Raw genomic sequence first — 18,717 nt, 5'->3', positions numbered from 1 at the left:
CAAGAACTACTTTAGAAATCGTGCTGTAGCAAATCGTACATGTTAAGACACTGACATTCACTAGATGCGATTTCAATTCGCACTGGTGTGACCGGGCACTAAAGGTTATATTTACAGAACAAGATGGCGCAAAAAGAGAAATTTGTTGGCAGTACACATACACTTTAGGGCCAAACGGAATCAGACCAAAGTTTGGTCATTCAGCTCAGTGAAAGAACCTGCAGTTGCAAGGTATATGTCAGGCATCAGAATTGCCTGCTAGGCACCCTTTTCTTAAGCCCATAAAGACTATGCATAATACTTTTAACCACTTTTAACCATAATAACCCACTGAGCTACAGAAAAAAAGCATTTTAAGCTATAGACTTATACTATATTTCACTAGAATATTTGACCAGATCAAATCACAAGAAAAAAGATAAAACTATACCTTCAGACTGTTGGCTAAGCAGAACTCCTTGACTACTTCCACAAGAGGAGCCAACATGTTGGCTTTGGCTTCCGAAACTCCATCAAGCTTCTTCATATTTTCAATTGTTGTTGGTCTTCAAATAAAATTTAGAATATTCATCACTATTTAAGCATAACACAAGCGAACAAGATATAGAATGTACCATTCTGCAATAACCCTTCATTGCCAGGTCATTTTTCAGTGCTGTAATAGTTTGACTGACAATGACTTGGTTATGCAATACTGTACCTAAATGATTTTTATATAATTTTTTAGGTACAGATTTAGAACTTTGTTTTGCTGGTATTTAGTACCTGCTGTTTTATAATTTGTTTTACTATATAAAAAGGATAAAACTAACATTCTGAAGGGGGAAAAAAAATAGTTTGCCTTTATTTTTGTTATAAATCATACGAATTAAAAAAGTGTCAGGACAGTAAGCATACCACTAAATGACCCCTTTTTGGAAAGTGGTCACCCCAAGGCATTTACTCAAGCGAGTTCAACAACAACAGATTTCTCTGTTTTGGGTGGAGTGGAAAAGTTTAATCCACTTTCAGAATAAGAAATTTGTGAGATGTTTTCTGCAACCCTGTAGTATTATATAGAACTCTAGAGCAAAATCTGGTGGGTCATGGGAGTGAAATCTTGCCACAGTCCTAGGACAGCAGTAATGCCATTAAGAGACACTGAAACCTTCTCTTACTACACTCAAACTAGAGAATTCTGTGGTGTGGACTTTGTGTGCCTCCTAGAAAATATACTATGACATAATGAGTATTTAAAGTACAGACTCCTGACTTCTAAATGGAATCTAGATATTAGTGTTGTGCAGTCCAGCCTATTAGGTTGTAAATCTACTATTTTGTTAGCTTGTGAATGACTAACAAAAAGAAATGCATATATTGTAGGGGAAAACCAGGTCCCTGTGCTGTTGCTAATAATAATGGTTCCCGATGCCTGATGGCATACACTTGCACAAATAATGCATAGTAATGGTTGACCCTACAAGGCACTGACATGGATCCTCTACAACCACCACCACTTTCAGGCTGACATCTGTCCCCTAACTGTGCTTAAAGCTAGCTGCTGCTCCTCATGTGCTTAAAAAAGGCCAGGAGACAGGCCATTGCAAAAGCAGCTAATGGGTTGCTTCAAGAAACCAAAGCATCTTAGGATTTTTAAGAGGAATATTCCATGTCCTAACTCCTAGATGCAAGCCTAGTAACTGAGTATCCACAGCTGTGGTGGAAGTTTTGTCCAGCAGCAGGGGGTGTCATTTGCTTTTGACTGCACCTGGTGTCCAACTCCTGTAGGTGGCAGGTGGTGATCATCTAAAGCAGAGCTGTGAAAGAAAGGGAAAACAATATCCTGGTTGAGGTGAAAAGAAGAAACTACCTGCAAGTAAAGTCCTGGGCTTCAACATCACCATGTCTTTAGGCAAAACCAGAAGGGGCTCGTTGAAGGATAAGACCGTCTGTTCTGACACTTGCCTTGCAGAGGTAATGGCTACAGGAAAAACTACTTTGTGGGCAAGAGTGGTGAGAGGAATTTCATTAACGGATTCAAACAGTACTCCCTGTACAAAGGTTTTAATCATAGAGTGAACATTCCAACTGAATAGAAAGAGCAGAAACCTGACCCTTGATAGTGCTGAGAGCTAAACACCGTTCCAGACTCAACTGCAACAATGAGAAAACTCGTCCCACTGAGAAACTCCTGGGGTGGGAAACCCAAGACTCACACCAAGTGAAGAATGTCTGATGGTAGACCTTATGAGAAGCAGACTTCCTTGTTTTTGGCATTGTAAGAATCAGATTCAGATATACCCCTGTCCCTCAGAACCACCCATTCAAGAGCTATGCCATCAAAGCCACTGACCATGAAGTAGAATGGCCAATCTGTTCAATGCAAATATTCCTGATGATCCAATGGAGCGTGCAGAGCATCTGTCAGAAGTCTTACCAGATTTATTTATTTATTACAGGTACTTTCACATCAGTCCCTAAACCTTAAGGGGTTTAAAATCTAAGGTCCCTAACTCACATTCATACATACACATACTAGGGCCAATTTAGACAGGATCCAATTAACCTACCAGCAGGTCTTTGGAGCGTGGAAGGAAACCGGAGTACCCGGAGGAAACCCACGCAGGCACAGGGAGAACATGCAAACTCCAGGCAGGTGGTGCCATGGTTGGGATTCAAACCAACGACCCTAGTACTGCCAGGCGGAAGTGCCACATCTGCCTGAGGATCTTCCAAAAGACATGAAACAAAGGACTTGCCAGACTCCAAAGCTAGATTTGTGAGCAACTAGAACATAGACAAACTGGTCTTCAATGACAGACAAATCAGTCTGTCCAGAGACTGGATCAACTTTTCCCACAATGACAGAATGTTACATTGTAGAGGTCTGGCGTGACACCAGGCAATTTTTACTGACTCTGGAACTGACAAACTGAGACCTTAATGTCTGAAGTTTTTTCTGTGGAAGAACACTCTGGCATGAGCTATGTACAGCACTAGACCCAGAAACTCCAAATGATGAGTTGGTTCCAGCGACAATTTCTGAAGGGTCAGAATCCATTTAAACCCCTATAACATCTGAACAATCAACATCACATTGTCTGACAGAGCCCACACCGACTGTTCTCTTAAGAAGAGCATCTCAAAATGAGGATGCCATTACACAGAATCAGTCTAATATTGGGTCAACAGCTTGGCGAGTACCTGAGGTGCAGAGGAGAGGTTGAAGAGCAAGGCCAAAAAGGGTTAGGGCAGGCAAAATGAAGGAACCACTAATGCACTGGAATGATGGGAACATGTAGATAAGCATCTCTGATGTCCATAGAAGCCTGTAAGTCTCCCTATTGAAGAAAGGCAATGACAGGTTTAATAGGTTGGTAGAATTTGTGGGCTTGAATGAAGACATTCAGAGCTTTGAGATCCAGAATTGGGCAAATACCCCCTTTGGGCCTAGGAACGATGAACAGATTGGAGCGAAACCCCTGGAACAATTCTGCCAAGGAACTGATCATCTAGAAGGCACAAGGGGGCTTGATGAAAATCTGCTAATCTCTGCAGTGAAAAAAGAAGGTTGGAGGTGAGAAAATATACGTTGAGTGCAGAAAGCAAACCTCCAGTTTGTAGCCTTGAGATACCACCTCCTGTTAACAAATGTCCCTAAACTCTGTATATTGGGAGCACACCCTTCTGCAGTGGAAGGCTTTTCTGCCAATTTGGGAGACTGAGTGCTGGGACTTGTAGATGAACTTCGGGCCCTTGACATGGCATTCGAGAGAGCGGGCAAATGTCCAGTAATAGTAATAACCTGTGAATCCTTAAAGGTGAGCTCTTTAGTGAAGGACTGGAGTGACTCAGAATCAGACAGATTTTCTGTGGCTGGTAGCTCACAAGCCACTAAGACTGTGAGCAATTCAGATAGAGAATTTGCCTGAGAGCTTGTGGCCTCTGTGATTAGAGTCAGCAAATAACTGGGTGACTTGGATAATGAAGTCTAGCATGACCTTGGTAAAAGCCTCAGGTGAAAGGAGAGAGGATTGCCCAACACTAAAGCTAAAGAGGACTCAGAGGATGGAACAGACTCTAAGAGCAAAGGATGACATGATTCCAAGCTGTGAGCACTAGCAGTAGGTGCACTGCAATTAGCCCCGGAAAGGCAGAGGGCCCACGGTGTCAGGTGTCCCCTAGGAATGGCGTCCTGGGGGGTGCTGGGGAAGCAGTAAGGGTTTGGGACCCAACTGTGTGACATTGCACTGGGTCAAGACACCTATGCATTTTTTTGCACAAAGCCTCATGAACTAGGCCTTTTGGCAGAGAACAGGTAATTTTTATTACAAAAAATGTATTGCAAAACCTAGCCAATGCACCTGCGATGGCACTTATTTTCTCTCTCCATGTGTCACCCTACACTAATATATGTTTCCTTTTCAGTCAAATAGTGTACTGGATACCCCTAGACAAAACGAGCCACTAAGTGAAGATTGCTGGATTGGGACTGCAGGCACGTATTTCCCCTGGTGGGATGCACTTTTCTCAGAGAAAAACTACAAAGGTTCCCCCAAACCTCTTGAGTAAATGCCATTAGGTATTAACATACTAAATAATTAACTCAGAGCTCTGAACTATTATCTCAGATGTCTGAGATATTTTAGAATTTTGACTTATCTCAGAAATACTATCCCAAAATCTTATTTTAGCAGGGTCTATGAATATTTTGTAGTTAGGCATACAAAAAAAATAGAAGGAAATATTTTTTTGTACCTCATTTTAGCCATGTCCACAAGCACTTTGTTAGTAGCCAACACAGCTGGTGGGATGTCCTTCTCACTGGCTATTTTCTGCCTAGCTGATACAAGCTTGCCATATAGTGTAGTCTGTAAAAAATAAACACAAGTTGTTATTTTGTAAGAAAACACAGTTTTCATAGAGTGTAGTAAGTGCATGGAGAGATAGGCATCCCACTGTGTGTACTAAACATCACCTTTTGTTATAGAAGAAAAATGCTATGAATCTTCTGTTTAAAATAAATACATTTCTTCAATGATTCTTAGGTTTCCATTTGTGCGGTATAAATGGCCTAAGCCCCATTCATACATTTGCAGAGAGGGCAATGCAGTGTACAAGTGCTGGAAGATTTAAAGCCATATGCAGTAATTTTCCATTCCACTTGAAAATACAAGATGACACTGATCAAAGTGTCATAATGTGAATGCAGGCCTTGGACACTAAAGCATAAAATATTCCTACAGAGTTCCTGACAAAATTCTTATGAATGCAATGCTGTAATCTAAATGGATATTCATTGAGGCTTTATTCACATTTAGACATTCACAGAACGTGCACAGCAGTGAATGTTTCTGTGTGTATTCACAGAAAACATGAAAACATGTGCATTTTCACTCATGACAAACATGAAGCTCAACTAACAGAAAGGTACATGATCTTCTCTGGTGAAATTGATGCTCAGATGTGAATGCAGTCTGTAGATGGAAGTAGTTTTGTGATTACCAGTTAGCCCTGCTAAACAGTAAGGCCATGAGCTAGGCTATCTTGAAAATTTGGCCTCCTAGATTGCTGTATTATTAATCACTCAACCTTAAAGCAGAACTAACCCTCCTATCCTTTGCAGTCAAACAAGCTGCCATCATAGCCTCTGTTTGATCTCCAGTTGCCAAGGTGCTGCACATGTGATCAGTTAAAATAGCCATTTGATAGCTTGACAGTTTGGTTGAGAGCACAAATAACTGGGACAGTTGTCATTCATGGCATGCCTTGCCATGAAAAATGTTAAATCAGTGGGCTTAGTTTTGCTTTACCACATGTCTAATACCCTTTAAATATCTGCAGCAGGTTTAGTACCACTATATTACCAAAACTAAAACATTTGCCAAAATAGAATTGTATTATTTTACTTTTAATGCAATACTCTCAGACTAATTAGGAAAATTAAAAAGCAAGTGCTTCATAAAATTTACAGGCGGTATAGACAACAAACCTGTAGTTCCAGGTCTTTTGCGGAAATTGTGGGTTCAGGTGGCTTACATGGCTGCTGAGTCTCCAAACTGCTCCAAATTAAAAAAATAACAGGAACAAAAAATTACTTTTTAAATGAACAATTTTGGGTAAACATGATCTTGTCACTGTATACTATTTCAGTCTACAAGTAACTGTCTTTCAGGGCATGTATTAGGCCTCATTCACACCATATGTGCAGAAAAACTGATGGAAATTGAAATGCAGATTTCACTTGCAGACATGAGTTTATATCAGTTTTCATGTGAAGAATCCTGCACAGAAAAAATCCACACGTGATACTAATGTTGTGGTGTGAACAGGGAACATAGAGAACAATTGTTTTTTCTGTGTCCTTGCTGTATGTGCCACTGCTATATGCCAAGATAATGCAAGGGGTGCAGCAATGCTAATATATGCTTCACAAACATTAACCCTTTCCCTGTCAGATCCATATGGCATACAGACCTACAGCACTGCTTCCAGCTGGCCAAGTCCATGCGCCGTACGGACCTGACATTCCTCCTTCTGCTATAAGCTCAGGGTCACTTCAGCAGGCCATGCAGTGACCATGAACTTATAGCAGAAATGTTCACCAACAGCTCTGATCAGCGTATGACAATCCATACCAATGCACCCTCCTGCCACTCTTATTTGTCCCTTCCTCACTGCACGAATTCTCTCTACACCCCCACCCCACACTGATGCTGTCCGCCCACAACACTGATCTACTGTGGCTTCCCTGCAGTTTCTGACTCCTCTCCCCTATCCTCCTGCTTGCTTTAGGTGCTGCAAACAAGCCACAGAGGAAGAAAAAAAAAATCAAAATACACCCCCCCTTCTCTCCTGTAGTGCCCTTCCTGCAGTGCTAATGGCCAGCTTTCTCCCCCCACTGCCGTTGGCTGCAGCTGGGGCGGGAGATTGGTGTCAGGTTGGAGAGAACATGTTTACCAGCCCTCTTCCTTACTTGAATGAACATAGACAGAGATCCATACCGATCGCTTCTGTGTTCACTGAAGCATCCATCTGAGGCTGTGGAGAAGGGGACTGAACTCTATGTCTTAAGTCCCTTTCTCGGTCTCAAAAATAGACATCCGGGATCTACTTAGACCTCTGATATCTCACCAACAAAAATTGTACAAAATATTAAAAATAAATTTGTAATAAACAAAAAAAAAATATATATAGCAAGGCCTTGTTCACACAGGGCATACTACAGCGTATGCCCCTGCGAGGCCATGTTTACTCGTATTGGGATGCACAGGTGTTCCATGTATCCCCATGCAGGCAGTTCCATTTCAACATTTTAATGAGGCACAAGCTTAAGAAAGACAAGCTTAGTGACATCACAATCCTTCCAGTGAGATCTTGGGAACCCGGAGTTTCTGAATACTTGCAAGAAAAGGCTCCAGCTAGGTGCAAGAGTGTGTATCTGTGCGCCAAGGATCTTTCCAGAAGGATTATAATGTCATTTAGGTACCATGGTTAGAAGTACAGTAAGAATATTTTTTTTACTTTTCTCCATATGATTTTTTTAAGGAGGGAATTGCAATGTTTTTGTACACGGGGGGAGAAGGAGGGGTCGATTATTGACAATCAAAATCTTCAAAACTCACTATAATGCATGTTTTCTAAATTGTAAATGGAAAAAAAAAAAAGGAGAACCTGGTTTTAGAGGATTCCACTTTAGGAAGCTTCTCAGTCTCTTGGTAGGAGAATTTGCTTCTTAGTGAAAATGTCTGTAAATACATGCAATTGCATACAATGATCTTCTATTTGCCACTACACAAACAAAAAAGGTAAAACCCAACAGTCAGACAAAACATGGACATTGCTGACTTTCTTTAGAAGGTACATGCTATGGGGCATGGCATGCACATGCCTGTTTTGGGGTAAGTGTCTGAGTGTTAACGCAAGGATCACTCCCCTTGACACATCATCACAAATCTACAATGAGTCCAGAGTTCCCCTGAAGGGAAAAGGGATTACTTTTTGAAGAATATCTACTTTAAATAAAGACAAGGAAGCAGTCTGATTGGTCAACACACATACATTTTCTAAGTACAACAATATGCAAACCAACTTTTACAGAAACCTACGGTGTGTAGAAAATTAAGCATATAATGTCCCATCCAAAAAGCCAGGAACAAAACGTACATTTGCCTGATTTACTTTTTATATCACTTATACAATATATTGTTTAAAAAGTTACTTAGCCATTTAAACTAGCTAAGTCATTGTTAGACTAAAACTAACCTGAAGGTCAGCAACAGGTTTACTTGTTTTCCTATGAGGCGACGGTTGAATGACCACAGGAGAGGAAGGCTGCAAACTGTTCAAAAATGCAGTAGTTAAAGGCGTTTGCATTTTAAATTTAAAACAATATTCTCAGAGAAAAACAAAACAAAAACCTATAATTAACCACTTTCCTGCCACCCTATAGCAGAAACACAGCTACAGGGTGGCAGGGGTGCGCGAAATCAAGTATATATACGTGATTTTGCATTTCCGGGTAGGGGGCACGCTCCGTACCCACGCCACCATTCGCGGCATCGGCTGTCAATCACCGGGTCCTGGCCGGTGTTTACTCGCTGGCATCCGGTGATCGCCGAGTATTACCAACAGGGGAGAGAACTGTATGAAAACAATACCGTTCTCTCCCCTGTCCAGCAGAGCCATACAAAGCAGTGTGCTTACAGTGGAATGCACAGACACAGTCTCATAGTAAAAGCACACACAGCACACCGTTAACCCTTTGATCGCCCCAGATGTTAACCCCTTCCTTCCCAGTGCCATTAGTACAGTGTCAGTGCTTTTTTTTTTAGCACTGATCACTGCATTGGTGTCACTGGGGATGTCAGTGACACCAAGTCAGTACCCCCCAATGTCAGAATGCCTGCCGCAGTCCCGCTATAAGTCGCTGATCGCCGCCATTACTAGTAAAAATAAAATTCCACTATATATACTGCCATTTGTAAATGCTATACCTTTCACGTAAACCAATTAATTTACACGTACTGGGATTTTTTTTTTAGCAAAGACATGTAGCAGAATACATTTTGGCCTAAATTTAGGACGAAATTTGATTTTTTTAATTTTTGATTGGATATGTTTAATAGCAAAAAGGCAAAAATATTGTTTTTTTTTTCTCACAATTGTCTGTCTTTTTTTTTTTTTAAAGCCCAAAAAATAAAAAACCTACAGGCGATCAAATACCACCGAAAGAAAGCTCTATCTATGGGAAAAAAAGGATGGAAAATTAATTAGGGTGCAGCGTTGCAAGACAGCGCAATTGTGAGTTAAAGTAAAGCAGCGCCGTATCGCAAACAATGACCTGGTCAGGAAGGAGGATACATTCTCTGGAGGGCAAGTGGTTAAGTGAAAAAAAAACAGTAAAGACATTGCTCACTTTGTCTAAATGGAGCTTTCATAACTGGAAAAATAAATTGCAAGTGGATCACCAAGCAACTTCTACATAGAAATCTCAAAACTATTTATTGCCTTTTTTTAGTACAATTGCTTTTTAAGTAAACCCCCTCGCTCCAGCCTTCCTGGTAAAATACCTTCCTTTCCTCTACCACAATAATCACTCTGCATTTCTGCTCTGTGCTGCACAACCTTTGCAAGAAAAACTTCTTGACCAGGTATTCTTCCTACTGTGCACATATGATGCTGCGTCACTGATTCCAAAAAATGATCAATAGTCATAGTGAGCTCCACCTGTGCAGCAGTTTACCACTCATCTATAGGAATGAATGAATGCACATACTGTGTGTAGTAAAGGACCTAACTGGGGTGATTTCCTTGCAAAGGCCACTCAGTGATGATTGTGGGAACAGGAAGGAAAGTATTTTTCCAGGTGGATCGCAGTCAGTGGGTTCAATTTTTATAAAAAAAAAAAAGAAGGATCTTATAGCATCACATTAATTTCAGTGTGCTGAAAAAGCAAAAAAAAAAAAAAACCTACCAAAAAGCAGTCAAACCTCTAGTAAAGAGATGTAATCACATTTGTACCCTAGCAATACTCTTACAGGGTATGGGTTACTCTATTGACAGAAACACATCTATTCCAATCCTCAACCCTCTCTACACAGCAAAGTCTGAAAAAATATGAAGCATACTGGAATGAACAGAAAGTTATCGTTAGAGATGGAGGCGTTATAAAGTTTTAAGGTAATGCATTATGTACTAATTAAAAGTGTGTATCTATTGGCATACAGATTTTAAAGTATGCACAACTTATTCTCTTTACAGCTTTGAAATACTGAAGAGGATATTCGCTTTAGAGGACCAGTAGTTGGACTCCTTCCCTTATTCATATATTAGGCATGCTTCTCAAAATCATTATGTTTCCCTTTTAAGATACATTTAAAATTCTCCTTAAAACCATTCATGTTTCCCTTCTTTTGTTTCTGGTGAAGTGATTCTGATATCAAACCACCCTTATATAAAAACAACGAGCTACCTGCATTTATCTGCAGTGTTGTAAAAAAATAACATTACGATATTAGCTCTTCAGTGACAAGTTACCTTACAGCAGGCAGTTTTTGAGGATACAACTGCTCAGTTGGTTGCAGAAGCAGGGTTGGGCAGGACTCATTCATGGCTTTACTCATCCAGTTTCTACTCTGTTAATTACAAAAAAAAAAATCAAAGAACTTAAAATCACTAATAGAACTTAGTGCTGACCGTATGAACAGTTGAAAATTATAAGATTATCAATATCGATATCTACTCTCCATTATAAATTGCTTTAAAGATAACCAAATCTGTCATCCAAATGCAGCAATTAATTTACACCTGAGGAATGTTACTTTGAAAACCTGAACTGCTTCCACTCGAGTAATCAAACATACCACAACAGATAGAGCGTTTTCATTAGTTTAGGTGCTCCCAAACATCTTCTCAGACACAGTTTTGGAAAGCAAAATGCTCTTGTAGAAGGGTCCTCAATGATTTCCCTGGGAGCATTCGCCCCCTGAGTTAATAGAATATAAGTTGGGCTTGTGGCCCTAAGTGGCAGGCATCAGCATGAGGAATGCAGAGAGAGGTAACGCTGATGCGCCTCACCTTCCCCTGCATTCCTGTTGCTGGTGGCTTGCCTGGGGAGACAGAACCTGAGACAAGTGCTTCCTAGCAATGTAGCCATCTACCTTGCTTGCTGTCGGGCGATTGTGCACCAAAAGGGGCAAACTGTCTGACATTGTAGCTAGCCTTTCTGGGCAACTTAGAAGATGGGACAAAGGACTGAATGTATTTTTTCCCCATCAAGAACTGCATACTGTAAAAATTTACATTTCTTTGTTAAAGTTTTACCTTGTTTGTAAGACCACATGTAGTTGAAAACTTGTTGTGACCGGAGGACTCTTGAAGATAGCCTTCAGTGATCAATACCCGTGCCAATGTCTTCCAGAAAACCTCAGTCTGAGATTTTCCCTTACCAAACAGAGGATGGCAGCGATATCGATCTGGTAAACGCTGAGAATTCTATGATTGCAAAATAAAAACATTAAATTACAGCAAAGAAAACATCTCATACCTGTTTATCAAGTGTGTAACAAAAAAAAAAAAAAAAAAAAAAAGGGTTTACAGCATAACCAACGCTTATACATGGATCTATGAAAACATAGCGATCATGTATTGGGAAGCAGATATTCCCGTTTAGACCTATAGGAATACATTTACACACATATGGTTTCTAAGCAGAAACAATGCATCCCTTGATAATGTCCACTGGATGATGCATGTTGTGAAGAGTCTATTCATGCTGTCTGTGAGTCTGTAAGGCAGGCCACTGATGATGCCATTTTCTTTCCTGCGACCACAGCCGTCCCTGCCGGGAGAACACTGTGATTATCGCTAGTAGCTATAGCTGCTGGCAATAATCTCATCCTAACAATTCGACATGCTGGTTGTACTCAAGTCAAATCCATCGACTTTGGTACAATGAGCCTGCCCATACATTTATCGAATCTTGGGTGGTTCAACACCATCTATGGTCGGCTTAAAGTGGGAGTAAACTCCCACTGAACACTTGTACCTACAGGTAAGATTATAATAAAGCTTAGATGTAGCTACAAGGATTATCTCCTATACATGCACCATTTAGGAGATATTCAGTGTCCCTTCATCCAATGACGTCACTGGCACATGTGCTCTGAAGGAACATCATACACTTGCCATTCCTTCAGAGCTCTGTGCAGCGGCCAAGACTCCTGTGTGCACGCATGGGAGTGACGTCATCTCAGCTCGGCCTATCTAGTGTCCAGAGCCCAGTAACCCAGAAGCAAGACCGGGTGAAGATGGAAGCCCTGGTCAGCAGTGACAAGGCACCGCTGTAGGGCTTCATTCAAAGGTAACTCTTTCATAATGTGCTAGTATGCGAAGCATACTAGCACATTATGACCTTATTTTACAGGGATAATATATTTTTTTTTGCAGTTTATTACTGCTACCACTACCTGAACGCAGAGATGTTTATGCCCCTGGGGCTGAGTTGTAGTGATTCTTGGAGCAGCCTGCCTGTAAACCATATTGGAATGGTGTGCGCATTTCTGGTACGGTAAAGGGAAATGAAGATAAAGAATCAGTTAAGAGATGGTAGAGTTGGGACATTGATTTGTGCTGTTTTTTATGATTAAAATGTGAGTGCAATTTGGTTGTTTTAACCCTTTTTTAAAGGACATCACATTACTAGCAGTTTTCTTTTAACTTTTCTGGAGAATATTGCCATTGAGAAGTAATATGTGTAGAGCCATATTTAGACAGTTGAATTGGAAAAGGACAAATAATTTGAGGCTTGAATATGCTTAAATTTATAGATTCTGGTGAGTTATTCTGGCACACACAAGGTGGAAAACGATGTTATACATTGGTGATTTGTTTGGTCTTGGGGAAAAGAGGATACACCATTTCTGAAAGTGCATTTTCACAGCAGTGGAATATAAAGAAAAAAAAGTTACAATTACTGCTCTCATTTTACTGAAGATTCTTTACATGGATACCTTTTTCTTTTTTAAGACTGGACTATATTCACTAAACACTTTTAGGCCTGGTTCACACCAGTGCGACTTGTCATGTGACTTTGAACTGTCACATCACATGAAAAGTCGCACCCCATTTATGGCAATGGAACAATTCAAAGTTGACTCATGTTGCAGCAACTTTGAAAAGGGTTCCTGCACGATTTCTGTGCGACTTGCATTGTCATCTGTTAAATGAAGTCCAACAGATGTCCTCAAGCCCCAAATAAGATCACACTGATAGTCAGCATTGAAATTGCACTTGAAGTAGCATGACTTCAAAGCCACACAGGTGAGAAACCAGTGCTTATGTTTTTAGAGACTTGCACTATTTGCACTTTTTTTATGCACATTTTTACTAAGATGCATTTATTTTTTTAAAGGGCGATAGTGTGAAAATATTTATAAGTATGCCCTCAAAATGTCTAACAGTCAGCACTTTTCTTCAGCAGGAACGCAGTTCCGGTACCTCCAGCACTGAATGTATGTAATGGCAAGGGGTGCTGGAGGGTCCATTGATGCTGGCTGCTAAGGGGATCTATTGTTGAGGGAGGCATCTATAGTTGCTGGGGGGGATCTACTGTTGAGGGAGTGGTCTTTTAATGCTGGCTGCTAGGAGATCTAGTGTTGCTGGTAGGGGTCTATTGTTCCTGCGGTGGATCTGTTGCTGTTAGGGGGTATATTGTCGCAGGGGATCTATTGTAGCGGGAGAGATCTGTTGTTGCTGGGGTGGGCATTTTGCCTCTGGGGATCTATTGCTACTTTGAGGGGATATTGTTGCTGACTGTAGGGGATCTATTCTGCTTTTCTTATTATCATTAACAAATTCCTTGCAAACTACTTCACACAAACTCATACTTGGTTCTATTTTTTCAAACAGGGGCAGTACTGGTAGGTGGGTAGAGGGTGGAACTATGGGACAGTGCTTGGAGGTGGGTAGGGGGTGGATACAAGAGGACAGTACCTGCACCTATTCTCTGAGAAAGAACAGCCCTGCTAATAGTGTTCCTGTTAAAGTGGGTCACTGCTAGATTCACTGTGGGTGTAAACAGCTTACTTGGGACCCAGGGGCAATGTGTTCCCAACAAGTGTGAATGTGTGTCCTACTAGCTAGTATGCACTGCATCAAGAGGGAAGAATAAAAGTGCTGTTGCCACCCAGTGATGGCAGCAAGTATGAACAAAAATGAACACCCAAAAGTCTCCCCATCTAAACAGTGCCACCCTGCCCCAAGGCACTGGGCCCTGGTGGACAGTCTTTCATTAGGACTCAAAGTCAGAACTTGCCCCCGGCTCTCTACCGGTTACCATGGCTTTCCAAGATAGCCACTACATACCGTCATCATACAGTGCTTCACTGTTGATTTACAGTAAGTTTTAGGGTTTTTTGCAATTCATTGTTTTGGATGATTACACTTAACTATGTCCATGGCATTTATCTTATTGTATATCAACATATACAGTGGCAATAAAAAGTATGTGAACCCCTTGGAATTAACTGGTTTTCTTTCTTCTTCTCTTCAGCTAAGTCACAACAATAGTCACAAACTAAGTGTCTAAGCTGATAACACACAAACCATTCTAATTTCTTGTGTCTCTATTGAACACACCCATTAACATTCACAGTAATGGTGGAAAAAAATTAAGTGAACCCTTGACGTTAATAACTGGTCAAACCTCCTTTGTCAGCAATTACTTCGAGCAAGTGCTTCCGGTAGTTCTGGATCAGATCTGCACAACATTCAGGAGCAATTTTGACCATTCCTCTTTACAAAATTGCTTCAGCTCAGAAACATTTGTAGGCTGCCTGGCGTAAATGGCTCTCATGGTTATGGGGTTGGGGTCTGGGCTCTGACTGGGTCACTCCAAAAGGTGCATTTCTTTTTCAGAAGCCATTCTGTGGTGCATTTACTTCAGTGCTTAGGGTAATTGTCCTGCTGCATCACCCAACTCTTACTAAGCTTCAGCTGGCAGACAGCCACCCTGACAATATTCTGTAGGATATTTTGGTAAACTTGGTAACGAATTTTCACCTCAATGGTGGTAAATGGTCCAGGCCTTGAGGCAGTGAAGCAAGCTCAGATCATGAAGTTCCCCCTCCACCATACTTCGCAGTTGGTATGATATTTTGATGTTGGTAAGCTGTAACCTTTTTACACCATACATTGTGCTGAGTATTCTTCCCGAATTCAATTAAATTTTTGTTTTATTAGTACACAAAACATTTTTCCACTACTGTTGTGGTTTGCCAAGGTGCTGTTTGACGAGCTCCAGTCGAGCAGCAATGTTTTTTTGGAGAGCAGCAGACTTCCTCTGCCTGTTTAAAGAATTACGTATGGTAGACTTAAATAGGTACGTTTGCCAGTTCCAGTGATGTCTTCAAGTCTCTAGTTGTTACTCATGGGTTCTTCTTTATCTCACTGAGGATTCTACATTGTGCCTTAGGAGTCATCTTGGCTGGGTGCCTACTTGTAGGAAGAGTAGCCATAGCACTAAACTGTCTCCATTTACAGACAATTTGTCTAACTGCCAACTAATGGATGCCCAAAGTCTTAGAGATTGCTCTGAATCCCTTTCCAGCATTATGCAGATCAACTACTTATGAGCGTACGTCTCCAGCGAGCTCCTTTTTGCAAGGCATGGTTCACAGCAGATGACGCTTCTTATGAACAGCAATCTTAAATTTTTTTAGTTTCTTATCACTCAAAGTAGCTCTAAACAACACTTCAAACAAACTCATTTCTTTAAAGGGTAACTCCACTTTTGTGGGGAAAACAATTCGCAAATAAAAAAAAAAAAAAAAACTAACATAGCATTTACAATTGCGACTCAATTCTTATTATCATTGAATGTTATTAAAAATTACCTTTCCTTTTCAATCTGCAGTGCTGTAATTTTCTGTAAAATGCAATACAATATAGCTACCTGGAGGTGTTCTGTAAGCAGAGTATGTACAGAACGCCCCCTGAAAATTTCATTTCTTGCTTGTGCAATTGGCCTACTGATTTTCCCAGAAGTCTGCACTAAGATACAAGTCAGATTTTTTGCATCTTCCGCAACAAAAAATATCATTTTTGGTAAAATACTTCCTATGGGGAATCACATCTAAAAGGGATGCAGACCCTGCAATTTTCCACATTAGTGCCCTAAAGGTGCAGCAGCTGATTGACAATTAATTAGTCACTCCCATACACATGGACACAGACAAACATCTAATTCTTCAGAATAACAGAAGGTAGAAATCTGACTTTTAACAAAGTCTGTTAAAATTCTTGCAATGTACATAGATCACTCAGAGAAGAATGTTTTGGGTTTTTTTTTCTCAACAAAAGTGCGTTACTCTTTAAGCCCTGTTTTACACTGACGCTGTGCGATTTCTATGCATTTTCAAGTGGATTTCAGGAGCAGTTGCGGTGCGATTCTGCTACAATTTTACACAGCTATGATTTTTGTTCTGGTTAATTTTGTCACATTAGAAATATGTGCATCTCGCACTGAAATTACATTGCCTTTGAACACTTATGCGTTTTCACTGCTGTTTCCATTCAAGTCTATGGGGCTCAAAAACACACCACATCGCATCAAACATACACAGGACCCTTTTGGAAATCGTATTGTGTTTGGAACGCATAGTTGTGAATGACCTCCATTAAAAGCCATGTTATCTCCCTTGACATGTGAACCTATGCATTCTGGAACGCATCAGTATGAACCAGGGCTAATTGGACGGCAGGTGTGCAAACTACGGACTCCAATTAACTTTCGCCTAAGTAATTAGTGTATGGGCTCACTTACTTTTTCTTCCAGCACTAAGAATGTTTAATGGGTTTGTTAAATTAAGACGTGGGAAATTGGAATTGTTTGTGTGTTTTATCAGCTTAAGCACATTGTATGTACTGTTGTGACTTAGATAAAGATCAATCACATTTTATGGCAAATTACCTCAGAAACCTTTAACTCTAAGGGGTTCAAATACTTTTTTTTTTTTTTGCTATTGTAAATCATGAAGTTTCATCTCAGCCCTGAGGAAGAGTTACTTGTAATGCATTGGACAAGGGCAAAATCTCATCTTCTTCATCTCTTGTTGATTACCACATTTACAACAAACCATGTTTGCCATCTTATGGATATTCTAATATTAAGATTTCTAATAGTATACCTATGAGAGGGAATATCTTTCCCGCATGATCAACCACTGTTTTTTAAACTGATTTGGACTCAGATCACATCTTATATTCTGTGTAAGGTTACATTCATGTGATCCTGAACTGAACTAAAGAAAAAAAAAAAAAAAGCATGAGAGTCATTTTATTTAACCAGTACACACCCGGCCAATAGCCAAAAGGCGGCTGGCAAAATGTACTGCATTTCCGGGTTGGATGCCAAATGGCGTCCTCCCGCACAGAGCCGCGCGATCTGTCACCGGCCGTGTACCTCGATGACAGATCGGCCGTGTACCTCGGACACGGCCGATGACAGATCTGAGTATCGGCCCCGTTGCCGGTACCATGTGACCTGCTGTGACCAATCACAGCAGGTCACATGGCAGTTGTATACAATGGATGGCTTCATTCATGCCATCCATTGGAAGCCAATGGATGGCTTCCTTCATGCCATCCATTGTATACTAGTGTCTAGCTGTGAATGGTCACAGCTAATCACATGCACATGTCATGTGATTAGCTGTGGCCAAATCACAGCTAAGCACAAATAAAAAAAAAAAAACCCTGAATGAATCGATGTCATTCAGGTAAATGCTTGCTTATAGCAAAGTTATTCTTTGCTATAAGCAAATTGTGTAAAAAAAAAAAATACTGATGACTTCCCAAAGTAGTACAATGTTACTATGGTAACATTGTACTACTTTGGACATAGTGAAATATGAAAAAAAATCTTAAAAAAAAGAAAAAAAATGTAATAAAAAATTTAAAATAATAAAAAAAATATATATATATATTTTTTTTCATACTGTCACCAGTCAGTGTCCCTGATCATCGCCATGCCAGTTATATGAAGACGCTGTACTGCACTGGTGACAGTATGTAAAAAAAAAAAATAGTGAAAATAATTTTTTGCATTTTTTCATTTTCCGAAAAATTATGACAAAAAAAATACAACTTAAAAAAACTCGCCATGCCTCTTATGAAGTACGTCGGACTGTCTACTCTGCAAAAATGGGTCATTTGGGGGATATCTGTACTGTTCTGACATTCTTGGACCTCAAGAAATTAGATTGGCCGTCAGTACTTCAGGATTGATCAATTTTCAGATCTATACCATAGTTTGTGAACTCTATAACTTTCCTACAGACTAAAAAATACATCCTAATTTGGGTTATTTTCACCAAAGACATGTAGCAGAATACAGAATTATTTATTTGCAAAATTTTTGATCTTTTTTTGATAATTTAGCAAAAAATAAAAACCCCGGTGGTGATTAAATACCACCAAAAGAAAGCTCTAGTTGTGTGAAGAAAATGATAAAATTTTAGTTTGGGTACAATGTTGTATGACTGCGCAATTGTCATTCAAAGTGTGAGAGCGCTGAAACCTGAAAAATGGCCTGGGCAGGAAGGTGTAAAATTGCCCTGTATTCAAATGGTTAAATCACCAACATCTAAGCCAGCACTAACCCACGCTGTTTCTGACAGATACCTCCATTTTTCTTCACAGATAAATAAGGCTTTCATTCATGCTGTAAAATCAGTT

The 18,717-nt window shown here is 40.2% G+C and overlaps 1 protein-coding gene across 1 annotated transcript in view; it reads right to left on the bottom strand.

Annotated features, from left to right (window-relative positions):
- Positions 1–412: 412 nt before the first annotated feature.
- The window catches only part of WRN (WRN RecQ like helicase), a 139,848-nt gene continuing 121,543 nt past the window's right edge, over positions 413–18,717 (bottom strand). The window contains exons 23-29 of the mRNA XM_089670601.1: positions 11,305–11,475; positions 10,519–10,616; positions 8,245–8,320; positions 7,654–7,727; positions 5,972–6,038; positions 4,738–4,850; positions 413–545 (exon numbers count right to left, since the gene is read on the bottom strand). Coding sequence (XP_089526727.1) covers positions 425–545; positions 4,738–4,850; positions 5,972–6,038; positions 7,654–7,727; positions 8,245–8,320; positions 10,519–10,616; positions 11,305–11,475 — 720 coding nt within the window. The 3' untranslated portion in view covers positions 413–424. The remainder of the gene's footprint in view (positions 546–4,737; positions 4,851–5,971; positions 6,039–7,653; positions 7,728–8,244; positions 8,321–10,518; positions 10,617–11,304; positions 11,476–18,717) is intronic.

This window comes from Staurois parvus, unplaced genomic scaffold (genome assembly GCF_062004578.1).
Source record: "Staurois parvus isolate SC_StPar_1 unplaced genomic scaffold, SC_StPar_1.0 ptg000091l, whole genome shotgun sequence".
NCBI lineage: Eukaryota > Metazoa > Chordata > Amphibia > Anura > Ranidae > Staurois > Staurois parvus.
The sequence above is the reverse complement of the archived record's forward strand: the minus strand, read 5'-3'. Positions and strand labels throughout refer to the sequence as shown.